Genomic DNA, 17065 nt, shown 5'->3' with positions numbered 1-17065 from the left:
TTTTTATGTATTTATGTCCCCCCCTCCCTTGCTGCCGTACCTAGTCGTACCGGGAGCAGCCGCCACCAGATTGAGGCATGTGCGCTTGACTGGGTATTTTGTTTAATCTTGTGAGCCATTTTTAAGTTGAAGTCTTTTTATTGATTTAACAACAAACAAGATGCAATGAGAAAAGAAACCCAGATCATGGGCTAGCAAACATCTGAGTGCTACGCAGAGGATCAAATAAAAAGTAAAATAAACCTTCCCACAAGCCTCCCAACGGCTGCCCTCCCCACCCCCTCCTGTCTCCTCCCCCGTTCAAGCTGCTTCTACATGAAAGTGGAAATTGAGCTCCACACGTTCTTGCTCACTGTGGTGGTGTATGGGTTGCGTCTGTGTTCAACGCCGTGGGAGGCGTAAAAACCATAGATATCTAGGGCACGATAGTTCACGAAATTCAGAACATAACAAAGTGACAAAGGGTCACCATACATCGGCGAAAGCAGCCCCATCCCCTTGGAGCGAGAAAGAAATGCGCTCCATGCCTAGCACATACCATAGGCGATGAAGCTATCCCTGGAAGGTTGGTATCTGATCTGTGCCCCATAAGGAAAGTATGTTCTGTAATGCCGCCCCTAGGGCTATACCTAGTTGCTTACCTTTACGGGACTTGAAGGGGTAGGTAAGTCTATCAGAGACTCCTAAGACCTCATATTCAGAAAAACGTAAGAATGTGGTGTCAAAGTGACAATCGATCTTGTCTAATAGCTGTGTCCAAAAGGATGTGAGATTGGTTCATTCTCATAATAGATGTTACAGTGTGCCGTCTGCCTCACACCCCCTCCTGCAAGTGGGAGAATGCGCAGGATCACTTTTATGGAGTCAGGATGGTGTGAGATACCAATACGTCATAATCTTAGTGGAAGTCTGTATGCTAAAAGTGTTGCGTGCTGAAAGTCAGGTTCTGTAATAAATATCGGTCCATTCTTTGGGGGTCAGTGTCCGTCCAAGCTCAGCCTCACATTGTCCTGCTGATTAGATTTAAAAACGTTCAGAAGAATTGTAATCAAACTTCAAGAGGATATGATTATCATCATAATTTATTCCATGTTCTTTTCGCAGGAAATTATTTGCATCGTATTGCTGATTGTTAATTTAACATCCTTCAATTTCCCAAAACAGTTCGAAAACATCATTGAGGATTCACCCAATGCATTTCAGACTATAAAAGTCCTTCGTCAGGGGTAATCTGAAAATAATGTAGAAAAAATATATGTAGGATCTTATCAAGTGTCACAAACCTATTCCAAGATGACAAATAAGTTGATAGATATCGTGCTGCTTGGTGCTGCATATTGATAGTTGATTCAACCATAGTAATCAGGTGAATGAGATTACCCCTCATGGGTGAACAACAAACTAAGTGAAAGAAAAAATAAACGGAAAATAGATAGACAAACGATAGTCAATGAAAACGCGACTCGAATATACCAGGAGTTCACATTGTGAATCAAGAATAGATATTGAGTGGTTCTAGTTAATAGAAAGTGAGGGGGGAAACGTGAATGAAAAAGATGCAGGAATCGTGGTTGCTGGGAAAATAGTCAGACGTTGGAAAATGTGCCGGAAGTTATACCGATTAGAAAGCTGTACCGAACATGGAAAAAAGACGTAACTGTGGTTGGAAAGAGCGGGATATACCATGCAACGAAGTGCGGTTAGTTAAATAGAAAAGTTAACCACTATCAGACAGACTTACTGTTAGGTTCACTACGAACAGCATGTAAACGCCGTTAGTCTCCTCACACCGAGGTGTGTGTTCGTGTTCGATAAATAGTGAAAATAGAGAACAGACTAGAGAAGTAGATATGAAAAGAGGATAGGTTTGGTGGTGGCCATCTTGTAACAGTGTGTATAGGAGAGTGAAGCAAACGAAAAGTGATTGAAACGTGATTACAACTATTTTCACATATACAAAGGAAGAGAAATAATATAAAACAGAAAATCAAATATAAGCAGCACATATAATCAGCAAGTATAAAGAAATACAGGCAATTCATCATTTCATAGATAACATAAAAATTCCATCCGATCATTTAAACCCTGTGGTTTGAAAGATTGCAAGAATTTTATCCAGTGATTTTCCCTTTGTAAAAGAAAGTTGTTATTGTCCCTGTCATTGCGCTTAGGCACCACTTCAATAGCAGCAAAACGTAATTGACTGATATTATGTCTTAGTTCATTGAAGTGAGCTGCCACAGAAGATTTGAGATTTTGTGTCCTGATGTTGCTTTTGTGTTCATTAATTCGTGTCTTCAACTTGTGTGACGTTTTTCCAGTATAGATCAATCCACAAGGACATTTGATGATGTACACCACATTTTCTGTATCACATGTGGCATTGAGTTTGAGTTTGATGTCAGTACCTTTCATGGGGTGTTTCATAACTGGCCCTCTAGTGAGATTGTTACAGTTTTTACAATTTAAACAAGGTTGATTGCCCTTATAGATAGTGGAAGTTGTTGATAAGGGTTTGGTGATGATTTCTTTAAGGCTGTGGCCTCTGCTGTAGGCAAATAAAGGTGGACCTTGAAAGATGTGCTTGAAATCAGATTCAGTATCAATGATAGACCAGTGTTTAAGTATAGATGTTTTGAATGCTTTAGAATTGACTGAATATTTAGATACGACCACCGGTCTTTTTCTAGTGTCTCTGTTTCTACAGATCAGTGTCTCTTGACGACTCAGTTTGTCACAACGTTCCTTGGCGTTTTTTAGAATGTTTTGAGGATAACCCCTTTGTTCAAACCGTCTGATCATAGTGGTGGCCTGTTGTTCATACTTAGTGGTATCAGATACAATCAGTTTCACCGAAGCAATTGAGAGAACGGTAAATGATTTTTCAAGGCTGTCTGACGAAAAGATTTGTAATGCAAAGTGTTGTTCTTATCGGTAGATTTCCTATGGAGGTTCAGTTTTTACGTCCATTGGTTGTGCTCAGAGAGACGGCACTTATCTCAAGTGGCGCTACCTATTTCTTGATTACCACACCTTGTCAGGGAGTGATATCCCTGGTGCACACCACAACTTAATTCACATCTACAACTGCGGAGTGCGTAGCCTCAACCTTCTTTTCTGCTGATTAGATTGCCTGTTCTGGGGGGCGCAGAATGTGATATAATTCTGATAAGTTTCTTCGTGGATTGTTTAGAGAGCAGCCAGCACTCGTACGGGGTAAGGAGCCGCTGTGCTCCAGGACAAATCTGTTGCTGCAAAACCCAGTGTCTTATTTGCAAGTAGTGATAACGCTCATGTCCCTATTTATGCGTGGTCTCTTATCTGCCCAGACAAAAGCATTAAATTCAGACTGAAGTTGCTTCAATTCATCTGATGGTGGTTCTACCGGGAGAGTTTGAAACAAATACAAAACTTCAGGGACTATACTCATCTTGAGAGCTGCCATCCTACCTAATCAGGAAAGATTGAATGGCCACCATTGTTTAAGATCTTGTCTGGTCTGCCGCAGCAACCTAGTGTAGTTCAGAGAGAGTGTCTCAGTCGTGGATACTGACAGCGATATACCTAGGAATGAAATGACCTTCTGGTCCCAGTGAATGGGGCACGCTAGGGCTAGTGTGTTAGCAGTTGACTGCTGCAAAGAGAAGCCCAGCTCTTGGGACTTAGTCACATTGACTTTAAAGCCGGAAGCTGTGGAAAATTCCACTAGTTCGGCTAAAAAGGCCAGGACCGAGGTCTGGGGAGACTCTAGCTTTGCTATGACATCATCTGCATAGAGGCTGATGGTATGTTACTCACGGACCCTCTGGGCTAATAAGAGGGGGGGAGCGGACAGCCCTGTCGTATGCCCCTGGTGATATAAAATGGATCAGAGATATAGCCATTCGCCCAAACAGTGGCAGAGGGATGTCTATAACCACTGAACACCCACTGGCGGGATCTGTGCCCAATTCACCCCCAAAACAGTCTCTAAAAAAGGCCAATGGACCCTGTCAAATGCCTTTCCGGCGTCTGTTGACAGGAAGATACGCTCCTCGGGCTGACGGTGGGATTTATCCAAAAGGTGCAGTACCCTTCTGGTGTTATCGCTACATTGCGAAAAATATGGCCTGGTCCGGTTCTATCAAATCCAGCATCATGGGTCCCAGTCCGGATGCTAAAATCCAGGTGAAAATTTTAAAATCGATATTTAACAGGGATATCGGCCTGTAAGAGGCACAATATCTATTGTCCTTCCTTGGTTTGGGCAGTACTGCTATTGATGGTAGGAGCATCATGGGCAGTAGCTCAGTGGTGTCGTCAATAGTATTGAAAAGTCGGACCAATATGGGGGCTTGAATGGAACAGAAAGTTTTATAAAAGATGGTGGTGAAGCCATCTGGGCTGGGGATTTAAGCAGTTTAAGAAAAGTATGGCCGATATGACCTCTTCAGTCCTAATGGGGCTATCCAGGGCAGCTGACTGGTCAGGCCTCAGCCTAGAGTGTGTTATGGCCTGATAATACCTGGAAGGGTTCTGTTCAGTTAGTGACTGGACAGTGCACGGAGCTGTGTAAAAGTCCCTGAAGGCATTAGCTATTTCCTTGTACTGGGTGATCTCTGCACCCCTGTAAGCCAGGAAGAGTGGGACAGCGGACGTCTACCGCTGTGCACACAATTTATGAGCCAATAAACTGCCATATTTGTCCCCTGCAGTATAAAATGCATGTTTCAAGCAAAGAGCGGCATATTCCGCCCTATCAAGGTCCAAGCTGGCCCACCCTGCTTTCAGTTTCCTCCAAATACAGGGGGCTCCTGTCCTTTTGTGAATACCTTCTAGTTCCAACACCTGCTTGGAAAGTTCATCCCACTTCTCCCTGCGTGCTCTATTGTCTGCGGTGGATACTTATTTATTTATAAAGTTTTATATAGTGCAAACAAGATCCCGAAGGATATCAGAGCGCTTTACAATAAATTGGTAGAGAGGACAAAATGAAATAAACAGTAAACAATGGTACAAGTATAAGGTATAATATTATGCAGAGGATGCAATCCATGACTGTTAGTTGTGCCATGGAGCTAGGAACAAAGAGATAGTCGCCTTATAGGTGCCTAAGCCCCTTATGGCAAGAATTTGCTCATTAAGAATCTTTTGGCTTCCAATTTGAAGGCCGTCGTCGAGGAGAGTATGCCTACATCCAGAGGAGGAGAGTTCCATATTTGAGGGGCAGCACCAGAGAAAGCTAGGTTACACGTTCTCTTTTTGCTGAGGATGATCGGTTTCAGGAGGAGAGTAGAGGCGCTTCTAGATCCCCTACCCCCACAGGATAATTCAAGTTTTTTCATCAGATACGTGGTAGTATTGTAGTGGAGGGCCTTGTGCGTCAGAATAGCAATCTTTAGCTGGATTCGTGCTTCAAAGGGTAGCCAGTTGAGGGATTTAAGGACTGTGGATATGTGCTCATTTTGTTTGGAGCCTGTAATCAGTCTTGCTGCAGACTTCAGCGAGGCCCTAAGTGGAGCCAGGGCAAATTTAGGAAGGCCACAGAGAGTTGCACTGCCATAGTCTAGCCTTGGTAAGACAAGAGCTTGTACCACCTGCTTGGAATCCATTTGTGGCAAGAAGGGTTTGATCATTCTGAGAGTCCTCATCAAGTGGTTCGCTCCCTTACAAACGTTGCTGATATGAGTCTTCATATTCAGGTGTTTGTCAACTGTGATTCAGAGTGATTTGGCTGAGTCTATGATGATCGGAGTGCAGTTGAGAGCCATGAGGTGAGGCATCCAGAGGTCGATTACCAATTTGAGCGTTTCCCAAAGGGAGATGATTGAGGTGTCCCGAGTGTCGCTGTTAGCTAAAAAGTCTCAGCATTTTAGTAAGGTGTGTCACCACTTCAGGGAGATGGAAGAGCGCATCTCGGAGCCTCCAGGAGTATGATGAGTGAGAAGTGGGGGAAACAACAATGTAGCAGTGAGGGCTGCGTGGTCTGAGAGTGCCTGGGGTTCGATCTCCAAGCTCTGTGTAACCGGTAGGAGAGTCCAAGTCATTAGAAAGTAATCTAGTCGTGCACATGTCCCCAAGCGTGCGTGTAGAGAGTATAGTCAAGTGTGTGAGGATGGAAATGCCGTAACAGGTCTACCAGCCCCAGGTCCTGCAACCACTGGCAAGAGGTGGCCAAGAGAGCTCCAGTTTGACTCAGCCTTTGCCTTGAGCGGTCCTACTGACTATCAAACACGATGTTCAGGTCCCCCCTATTAAAATTTGACGATCAGGTGTAGACGTCAAATCCCCTACCGCCTTATGTAAGAACCCCTCTTGGCCTTCGTTAGGAGCATAAATAGTGGCCAGTGTAAATGTGTGTCCCCCTACAGTCACTAAAAATATCAGAAGTCGCACTCTAATCTCCAATACCTTGGTTTCCACCTTCCCAGGGAACGTCAGAGCGATAAGAATGGCGACCCCAGCCTTGTTAGTGGGGAGATATGAGAAATATTGTTTTGGGAAAACACATCCGATGTGTGTCACTGGACAGTAAATGGGTCTCTTGCAATAAACATATGTGTTTGCCAGAATTTTCAAGATAAGACAGGATAGCTCTGCGTTTAATGGGGTTGTTAAGCCCTTTCAGATTCAACGTCAGGATTATGACACTCATCTACCTAGGTGTGGTGGGTATCGCATTCTGTCGGTGCATTAGGGCCAATCTATCCCTTATGTATTGAATCTTCTAGTACCCCAGACATGGTGCCCATAGTGTAAAAGAGTTGCGTTGCCGCGCACAGTACAGAGCGAATGCAGCAAGGGGGAGGAGATCCTAACGATGAAAACAACAAAACTCCCATGGAAACAAAAACAAGAACATGAGCCAATAGAATAGGAGTTAATCTCCAGAGCATCCTGTTCTTAGAGGAAAAAAGAAGAAGGGGGTACCTGTGGCCCATGGCTCTCTGCTGCCACCAGATGACCCATAAAAGCATTATCTGTACCATCGGCATGGATAAAAGTAACAGTACCAAAGCAGAAACTATGACTAGTGGAAGGTCTGCTTCATTCTGAAGTTGTCCCCGCGAGGGTCGATAGCACTGCCTGCCGTTCCTTGGCCATAGTGTCTCGGTCAGGACGAGTCGTCGGGCTTGGAGGCTTAATGGTGGTCCATCCATGGCCACTCCAGCATCTGTGGGGGCGAGTGTCTGTGCTAGACATGTCTGTCGCGGGTTCTTCAATGCCTCCTAAAAGCTTGTAGGCCACTGGAAGTGATCAAAGTTGTCTCAATTCCCCTTTGTAGAGAAAGATAAACCTCAATGGGTGCCCCCAGGAGTATTTTATGCCAGAGTCCGAAAGTGTTGGGTAATCGGCCGGAAGGACTTATGTTTAAGCAAAGTGGAGGCAGCCAGATCCTGAAAGTGTGTAGGTTTCTTCCCCCGGTATGTAAAGTCTGGATGGCTACGAGCCTCGCGAAGAATCCTTTCTTTCAGCTGCTAGTCATGGACACAAGTTGTATGTCCACAAGTGGCTCAGAGGCAGCTTTCCGTGGGCCCACCTTATGAGTCCGAACCAGCTTTACCGGGAATAATGAGGCTTTCCTAAGAATGGAGCGGAAGAGGCCTACCACCATCGTCTCGATGTGACTGTCACCATCTGCATGCGCCATGCCTCGGATGCGTATATTGTTCCACCGTGATTGATTTTCTAAGTCCTCGATGTGAGCCTGAAGGTCCAAGTTCTGTTCCTGCAACCTTAGGACTTCTTGTTGGAGGTTTTCAATTTCCTCATCGCGGCCTGTTTCGTGCTCCTCCAGTGTGTGGACCCTCTTGCCCAGGGAATCCACATCGTGACAGAAAGCTCGTAAATCGTCTTGTAGTTCATGTTTCATGGCGGATAGGTCATCTCGGAGAGAGGAAAAGAACGACTCCAAGTATGATTGGCTGATGGGGGCTTCAGGGCCCTCACTCCCTTCTGTCTTGTCTATACGCCCACTCCCGGCTGGCTCTCAGACTGCAGCAATGATTTAAGCAAAAGGTCCTTCACCGACCTGTCTTTCCTGCCCTTAGGAGCGGCTAGGACCCTGGGTGCGTGGGTTTTCACTGTTGTGGTGAGGGCGAGTATGCCAAGGCAGCTAGCGCAGGTGACTAGAAGGGAAAGAGGAGGGGCAGTATCACAGCTGAGGGGCCCCTATAATGCGCTCCTTCTCCCGGAAGATCCCACTCTCACCTCGGGCCCAGCCCAGTGAGGTATAGGCGTTGTTGGTGCTGGAGGCCCACCTCCGTAGCTCTTTCACCTCAGCGTTGGCCCAGTATCATCCTCCTCCTGCAGGTCTGTCCGAGGATAATGAGGCTGATATATAGGCTTATCCCGTGGACCCTCCGCGTGCAAGGCATATGGGAAGAAGGAGAAGTGGCCCTGGGCGCTCTTCTGACCAGGGCCAGAGAGTGGAGGGTGCCCCCAAGACTCCTCACCAGGGCACCCCCGTCTACTAGTGTCTCTATGTCAGGGCAGGCCTCAAAGACGCTGTGACTGTTCACTCTTCATGCCAATTACCATTCCTGTGCAAACGTTCACTGTCCAATCTGCCCTTTCTACTCCACTGTGCAGTGATTTGTGCACAGTGCCTGGGCAAGAGATGGTGGTGACTGCAGCAGTGAGCACGGGCGGGCCCCCGCAGCTAGGACAGCAGGAGGACAGAGCCAGTCACGCACCTCCACAAGCCACTTGGCTGCACTCAAGGCCCAGGTGTTCTCCAGGTCTCTCCAGTCTCACACATGGTCGCGTTGGTCCCAGATAGCCAGATTCCGTGCGCACCTCCCTGACCAGAGCGTAACAGTGCTATCAGGCCGGCCAGTGCATGCCTATCCTTCAGACCTTGAGGCAGGAGAACACTGTGAAGAGCGAAACAGTAGCGAGGTGCCCCAGGAGCCATGAGCCTGGCGCCCCCTTCCCCATTCCACCTACGGAACTGCGGCCTTTTTGCAGCAGCAAAGCCGGGGCCTCACGTAGCAGATGTGGTCCGGAGCGCCGAACGGCAAGCGCAAGTGCGGACTTGTTTTCGCCAGTACATAGGAGGCTTGCCGGAGTGGCTTGGTGCGGCGGTCCCCAGCTCTTGAAGGGACAGCTGAGTGCTGCCGGATCAGTGTCACGCGCGCCGGAGGTGGAGATGACCTCCCGGGCACCCAGCAGCTCTGTGCAACGCAGGTGTTGGCGCGTTCACCACGGCGACAGGACTCAACCTCCTCTATTACAGCCGCTCAATGATGCGGTACTACGTGCAAGCTGGAAACACTTGGATGGGGGCCGATCTGCCTCCAAAATCGTTGTGAAGGGCCGGGTGGGAGCGGAGAGCTCCGAAGATGCATCTTACAGCAACATCATCTTGGCCACGCCCCGTGAGCCATTTTTGTGGTGGGAAATGTAACATTATTTCCTTTCCAGATATTTTTATGTTGTCGGTGAGGTAGTTGAAATGCAGACCCTCTGCACCCTCCACTTCTTGACCCTATTTTTCCAAATAAATGATTTAGAAAAAATGATTAGACGGTTTACTACGTGCCATTTAACTACTCTTTGTTACATTATTATTTTTATTATTTAATAGTTTTCGACTGCTTCTTGAACAATTCCCTATTCACTCTTCTACCTTTTATACTTCCTACAGATGTCATATTTAGCAAATCAGGACCAAAGGAATTTTGAAAGAAACTATTTTGTTTTCCTTATTTTGACCCAATGCTACCCAGTAGTGCTTTAGAAACGCAAAATGTTGCTTCATTCTTTGTAAAATATTTAAATATTTACATTTATATTTACAATTATAAAGGATTTCTGTCTCTACTTTACCGTGATTTTTTTAATGTCAATTAGCTTCAAATTATTGTGTGAAACATGCATTTGAATTAACCATTTTGTTTTGTTTGTGCAAATGTGATTGGACATCAAAAGGTTATGAAAACCAACAAAACTCTGAAAACCCAATCACTTAGGCACAATGGTATGTCCACGTACTTATTTTTATATAAACTATGCAATAATGAACAGTACTATTCTGTCTAATAGGATGATTTAATATTACAAATTAAGCATGTATCATAACTATTCTTATTATAGAGAGTACTGAGCATTCCACCACAGAGTATGATCTATCCACAGTAGAACTAACGCTGCCTTTTTTATTACAGTTGATCATTGTAGGCTATGACCTGGGGCAGCCTGTTCCCTACGAGACCATGCAGCCGCTGCAGATAGCCCTTGACGATGTTGATGACAATGAGCCGATATTCTTGAGGCCACCTGTAAGTTACATCTTATGTGAATTCTTAAATTTTTGGTGGGCGTCTTTTCGGCAAGTGGAATTTTTTTTACACATTAGAAAAATAGAATTTGCATCAATCCAAATATTAAAAAATAACATTGATTTGTGGAAATTTGCTGAGACAATCCTGTTCGCCTGATTTGCAAGGACCATCAGCTTCTGTCTCCTACCCACGCTTGGGGCTCTAAGTCTAGAAGACACTTAGGGACATTTTTACAAGTTCTTATGGCCACAGGAACATCAATTTATGTGACGTCCCTGTGGCGATAATCCGTTTGCCTTATTTACAAGGTGGCGTTAAGATACTAACACATGTAGTCACTCACCTATACAGTCATTGACGCAAGCACACACTCACCTATACAGCCACTGTTACATTTACTCACTCACCCAGTCACTCACACACCCACACACTCATCCATACACCACTTATGTATCCAGTCACTCAGCCATACAGCTACTCTCACACCCCATCACTCACCTATACAGCCTCTCACATACCCACTTACTCACCGATATACCACTGACACACCCACTCACTCACCCACACAGCCACTCACTCAGACAACCACTCCCACACCTATAGAGCCACTCAGACACCTACTCACACATGGAGGCACACAGTCACACAGCCATTCACACAATATGTGGTACGAATAATATTACTCTTTAGTAGTACACAAACTATACCTATTTAAGTGTTGTAGTATCTTAGTATATATTTTTAACACTCAGAAATGTTTAGAAAACACTAACACTCACTGGATAATGTAATCAGTGATGTCATTTGAGATGTCACCAGTGATGTCACTGCCTGTGTCATGAGTGATGTAATATGTGAGGTCATAAACAGTGCATTGCGGGGCCTAAGGTATAGTTAGCTTAGGTGCTATGACTGCTGAATTTCATTTGTTTTGTACGAGTGAAATGTGAGCCCAAATATAACGTCCATGTAACCTTTGTTTTTTCAGTGAATTTCTGCATTTTAAAAAAATATTCTATTTCCTAACTATAAGCTCCCTGTAACCTTTGTTTTTTTCAGTGAATTTCTAAAGTTTTTTAAATTATATTTCTAACTATAATGTCCCTGTGTCCTTTGATTTTTTTCAGTGAATTTCTATGTTTTAAAAAAATTCTATTTCCTACCTGTAACCTTGGAAATGAGTGTCTGAGTGAGTGCGAGTGTGCCTCAGTGGGTGTGTGACTGAGTGTGTGAGTTTCTCAATGGGTGTGTGACTGGGTGTGGGTGTGTTTGAGTAGGTCTGGGACTACCTTCTTAAGTGTCTCATTGGGCGTGTGAGTAGGTACATCACTGTCTGAGTGAGTCTCTGACTGTTTTAGTAGATGTCTCGGTGGATTCATGAGTGTCTGAGTGGGTCAGTGACTGGTTCCATGAGTTTGAGAAAGACCTACAAAATGTCAAGTGAAGCTTCCAGTGAGAGTGCACAGACATGGTCTGCACCGGTAGCCATCACCCATGTTTGAAGGACTATTTCTGTACATGGTTGCCAATGTTGTGTCAGTACTTGTCTCTATATCTAAGAGAGTGTAGGAGTACACATCATCGGTGCCATGAGATGTTTAAATACATGTGCTGGTATGTAACAGCCTGCTAAAATACCTCTATGGCTGTCTAAATGTGTATGTAAGTGGCTGCAAGAAAACCTCAGTGCGTGCGTTAGGCAATAGAGAGCTATGTAGGAGTCACTGCAACTACCTTTAAGTCTGCTGAATGTATACATCATTTCTGTTGAGTGACTGAATGTATAAGTTCTTCTGTAACTGTCTCTGTAACTGAAAGATAAGTTATATGCTTTGTGAGCATGTACGTCAATTATTTTAGGGATACTCTATGTAGTACTTGGCATAGAGGTTTGCAAGTGCACAAGTAACTTAGTGAACTGAAAGAACTCCTCTCATCTGTTCAGCATGCACCAGCATGCTTTAGAGCACACCTAAAGCATCTCTCACATGTGAGTTGTGCATACTGAAGTTTGGATTTAATACTTGACAAACAGCGTTTACATGGAAGATCAAGGTACAAGTGAAAGTGAACACACAGGACCTGTACTACCAAGCATCATCCATGTTTGAAAGAGTATTTCTCTACATGAATGAGAAGGTTGGGTCAGTACTTTCGAACATACCTGAGGAATTGTAGGGGTACACCTGTAGCAGGGCCATTAGATATTTAAGTAAATGTGTAGGTATGTGACTGTCATTTTTAGTATCTCTATGATTCTCTAAATATCTATGTAAGTGGCTATAAACAAGCACCTCAGTGCCTGTGTTATGTAAAAGAGAGCAATATAGATGGACTACAACTATATTTGAATCACCCGCATCTACAAGTAGTTTCTGGGTAAGTGACTGAATGTTTACGTGCTTCTGTAGCTGTCTGACAATACCCAGAATTAAACAAAAAACACTCTTTGAGAAATTCACATCATATATGCACATGTAAATATACTCCTAATCTGCTGTGTTTTTGCTGCCAATTACACCATGTACTAAGCAGCAAATGTACAACATATTAATTCAAAGCAACATATTGTGAACCAACTTCTCACACACCTATATAATAATTTAGCCACTCTGTAGTTATAGTTAGGGTTGCCAGAGAAAGGAATTCCTTGGATATTTGCCCCTTAATAACTTTGCACCTGTTTGACGAATCTCCACAAAACTTTCCAGACTGATTCTTCCTTCTACGTTGGAAGATAATGAAAGGTTTTGCAGGGATTAGCCAAAGGGATGTAAAGAAAAAAGGGGGGTTGTCCCAAAACGTGTTTTGTCCCAAATGCATTTTCCATAGACTTTTTGATTTGGACCAGTGGTCAAACGCCAGTCCGATTTGGATGAAATTTGTCTGGATTGGAGATTATGGTGTGTAGATGACCCTTTTGTGGATAAGAGGTAACTAGGATAAGTATCTTTTAAGTTATAAGGATGCAGTCACTGTACTTTCAAAGTAATTTAGCAAAACTACTGTGGTACATGCTCATAACAAGGCATTAAATGATTGGCTGATGACTGTCTCTACAAAAGTCCAAGGCAGCCATGTTGTTTTTTGGTGCAATTTTGCTATGTTCAGGGTTAGGGTGTAAAATACAGGCAAGTAGTAGGGTTCATAATTCTTCTCTACCTATTATCACTTAATTAAAGTGGTAATAGGTAGGGAAAAATATTGATAATGTTTTATACTTCAAAAAAATTAAATATTAGGGAGTACTGAGGTACTGCCTTGAGAGTACCACGGTACCAATAAGAAAAACAAAAAAAACACTGAAATACACTATGTTTTACTAATGTAGTGTAATGCAGTGTATTTTCTAATCTTTGCATGGTTACAACAATAACAATAATTCACTGTGTAATGAGCAGACTGCCCTAAAATACAGCACAAGTTAAAAAGAAATTAAAAAAGGGTAAATGTGTTAAAAAAACAAAGAGGAACTTGCTACCTGCTAGAGCGCTACACCAAAAACTTTTTAAAAATTTATAGATAAAATAAAAATTGTTTTCTTTATCTTTTACCACTTTAATAAAGTGCTCATAGTTAGGGAAAAAGAAGAAAGCCTAGTAGTTAACTATGTGAAAGGCCATAATCCAAAATACATCCAAAGTGTGTGAAAAATGATATGCTGCCTTCCATTCCACAACGGTCTACCGCAAAAGTACTGTGATATACCGTGGCGAAATGTATCATTAACACCCAAATTTACTATTGTATTGTGTTACCCTGTAGGTTTGTGAATTGTATTTTATAGCACGCGAGTAGCACTGCTGGAGAACTATTTTACATACAACAAAATGCAGTTTGTCAATCAGGCCTCTTGTTTTTATATTTTGACAAGTGATACCTCTATTTGTCATGTAAGCATGCCTGAACGTCATTGCCCAAATATACTGTACCGTTCCGCATTGTCTTCTAACGAATGACAATTATATGAACACATTGAAATGTGGCATGGTTGCCATATTTTTCTAAAAACTTTTTGGAGTTTCAATAATAACTTGTTTTTAAAAGTTGTATCTAATAGCTAACATATCTGGTTTATTTCCTGAATGCATTTATTCCAGAAAGTAGTTTACTTCCGTCTTGTAATTCAACCTATTTTGTGAAATACCTCTGAAGGAACATTGTTTTTCTGCTATGACAGTCTTAAAAGGGCATTGGAAAAAAGGTCAGATGTTTGGTTCATGCAGTGCACATACTTCCCCTCTTAGCACTGCTGGATTACCACAATCACAAACTTATCATAGCTTTGGACGTGAGTTGCTAAGACCTCTGATATGATAATTTGTTAAAAAAGAAACATGGTCCTCTTGTCACTGTACCAATCTTTTTCTTTTCAGAGAGGAAGCCTCCAGTACCAAATGTTGTCTATCGCAGAACATTCCAAGCCTGGCTCTGTGGTGGGGAACGTCAGTGGCGCAGTGGATTCAGATGAGGGTTCAAATGCCATAGTATATTACTTCATAGCAGGTACAATTGCCGCAGAGGTAGTTTCGCAAACTGCTCTTTATAGTGTATATCGAAATATTGATCAATCATAAACACAGTGAGAAGCTTCGTAACCATGTAACTCATGACAATATCCTTTGCCCATCTAGGGTGGTAGGCAAGTTTATTTGCCTATCGTTCATTCCATATGAGCTCAGCTACACAGACGCAGAGACACATGCATTGTATACCACTAGCATCACCCATTGTACCACAACCCTTCTCACACAGGGCACCATCACAAATCACATCCCTTCAACCAGACACTCTTCTAAATGAATGTAAAGCACATGCGGTCTACTCCTCGCTGGCCTTCCTTCACCGCACATGTAGGGACCGTGACCATAGTCAATATAAGAGCATCACTCGGGTCAGTCACGCTTGACACCAAAATGCTTTGCACTTAAGCCGCACTGAAACTGAACCCTCTTACAACTAAGCACCCCCCACCCCACCCCCTGTTTAGCCAGTCTCCAAACTTCAACTAACTGTCTGCGTGTACTTTTTTTGTACTGGAGGCAACACTTGAACGAAATGTGAATATTATTCTCTGATTTAAAAAAAGGTGTCAATTGCAAACACATTTTTAAAAATTCTTAGCGATCCTTGGAATATTTCAGACCAATCATATACAGGGATCGTCTATCACTCCTTGAAGATCAAATGTGCATATTGAGAATATGGCCAAGCCTCCTATAAAATGCGGGCAGCCGGTACAGTTTTATACCCTAACGTCCAAAGCTCTGGTCATGGTTCTTGCATCCACCGAGATTACAGTACCAACCAACATATAAACAAAAAAACACAGACCACTCGACAGCATCAGATACGCTTCTGTTTTTGCTGCAGACTTTAAACTCTCTGAGTGCTTTGTTTCATCTAGCTTCTTCAATGGCACCTACAATGCTATCATGCCCCATGATCGTAAATCAGTTACAATTTCACAATTGTGGACAATCACTCATTCTCTCTTTTCCCAATGCACCAACCCTAGACCCAATCTTTTGCCAAAATCTCTTCTATTTCGCTGTCGGTGCACTCCTCCTCTGTTGCATCACCATCTTTTAGTTATGAACGTGCAATGTAGACAAAGCAATGAGAATATTTCTTGCAGCAAGTTCCATATTTTATGTTTAAGATCTTAGTAGGATGATAGCTGCTAGACGCAGATTCCTTACCTTAGAATTACCCCCAGGCACTTTGGTAGAGGGCATCAAGTGACTCCATAACAACAGCATCCACCATATGTGGTATCATCAGAGTCCATATAAGCCCTCCCCTGACACTCTGACATCAGTTTCTTCCTTCCAGCGCTTCCACGCTGATCCAGAGTGCTGTACCTCGTGCCATTTTGGCCTACCACCACAGAACAAAGCTTTTTCTAAAGATTTTCAAGGTCTACGATGGCCCGCACCCTCATCCTATTTGCATTTGGTGTCTAGGTGGGCACCCTGAGTCCAAACTGTGTGGCTCGTGTCTTCAGCTTTAGTCATCAACATTGCAGGAGCACCACATGATGCTGTTGGCGATACATCGGTGATACATCGGTAGCGATCCTCTACTTCCTCTGAGGACCCCTCAAGGGCCAGCTCCCTGCATCCTTAGTCCTCATAGTCACCTGGTAAGTCATGCCATTGTCGGTCGGCGCCGTACTTTTCCCCAACTTTACAGTGAACAAGCGGTGTCCCTGACTCACCTCCTATTACTCCAATTTTGGAGTTGCAGCAAGAATCTGGACCACACCTTCCGGTATTTCCCTGGCTCAGATGAGAGAATACTATCTTTCCCTCCATGCCATTTTTGGCTCTCAACCTCCTTCTGGTGCGCTTCTTGGCCATGGAAAGGGCAGATCATCCCTCATTGTCAATGGGGCCCTCAGAATCCGTGATCGACTCCGTCTCAGCTCTGGTGCACAGCCCTTTGGGGTTCCCACCTATGACACCTGTGTTGGATCCGACAGTGCCCACCTTGGCATCACCAGCACCGATTGCCACTTCTTTGTCTCCCCTTCCTGAGGCCGAGTTGTCATCTTCTCAGCATCAATAGGCAACAGAGTTAGTGGATCAGTCCTCCATTTTCAGCGGAGCCCCCTACTATTTTCTCCTTGACACATTGGTATTTTGGTTATGTGGGTGATCACATTACTGAGCCTCCGTAGGAGTTTCATTGGATTTCTGCCCTCCTTGGTGATGCTCGTGGTCTTGATCCTTCCCCATCCTCTGGCCTATTTTCACTTCCTCATCTAGCTTCGGAGGCTAGCTCGGCTTTTGCTCAGA

At 43.8% G+C, this 17065-nt stretch overlaps 1 protein-coding gene across 1 annotated transcript in view; it reads left to right on the top strand.

The window, feature by feature from the left end:
- Window positions 1-17065, top strand: part of CDH23 (cadherin related 23) — a 1152220-nt gene that overhangs the window by 877174 nt on the left and 257981 nt on the right. The window contains exons 31-32 of the mRNA XM_078641088.1: window positions 10149-10262; window positions 14642-14771. Coding sequence (XP_078497214.1) covers window positions 10149-10262; window positions 14642-14771 — 244 coding nt within the window. The remainder of the gene's footprint in view (window positions 1-10148; window positions 10263-14641; window positions 14772-17065) is intronic.

The sequence above is a fragment of the Lissotriton helveticus genome, chromosome 5_1 (assembly GCF_964261635.1).
Source record: "Lissotriton helveticus chromosome 5_1, aLisHel1.1, whole genome shotgun sequence".
Classification (NCBI taxonomy): domain Eukaryota; kingdom Metazoa; phylum Chordata; class Amphibia; order Caudata; family Salamandridae; genus Lissotriton; species Lissotriton helveticus.
Note: the sequence above shows the minus strand (reverse complement) of the source record. Positions and strands in the feature narration are given on the sequence as shown.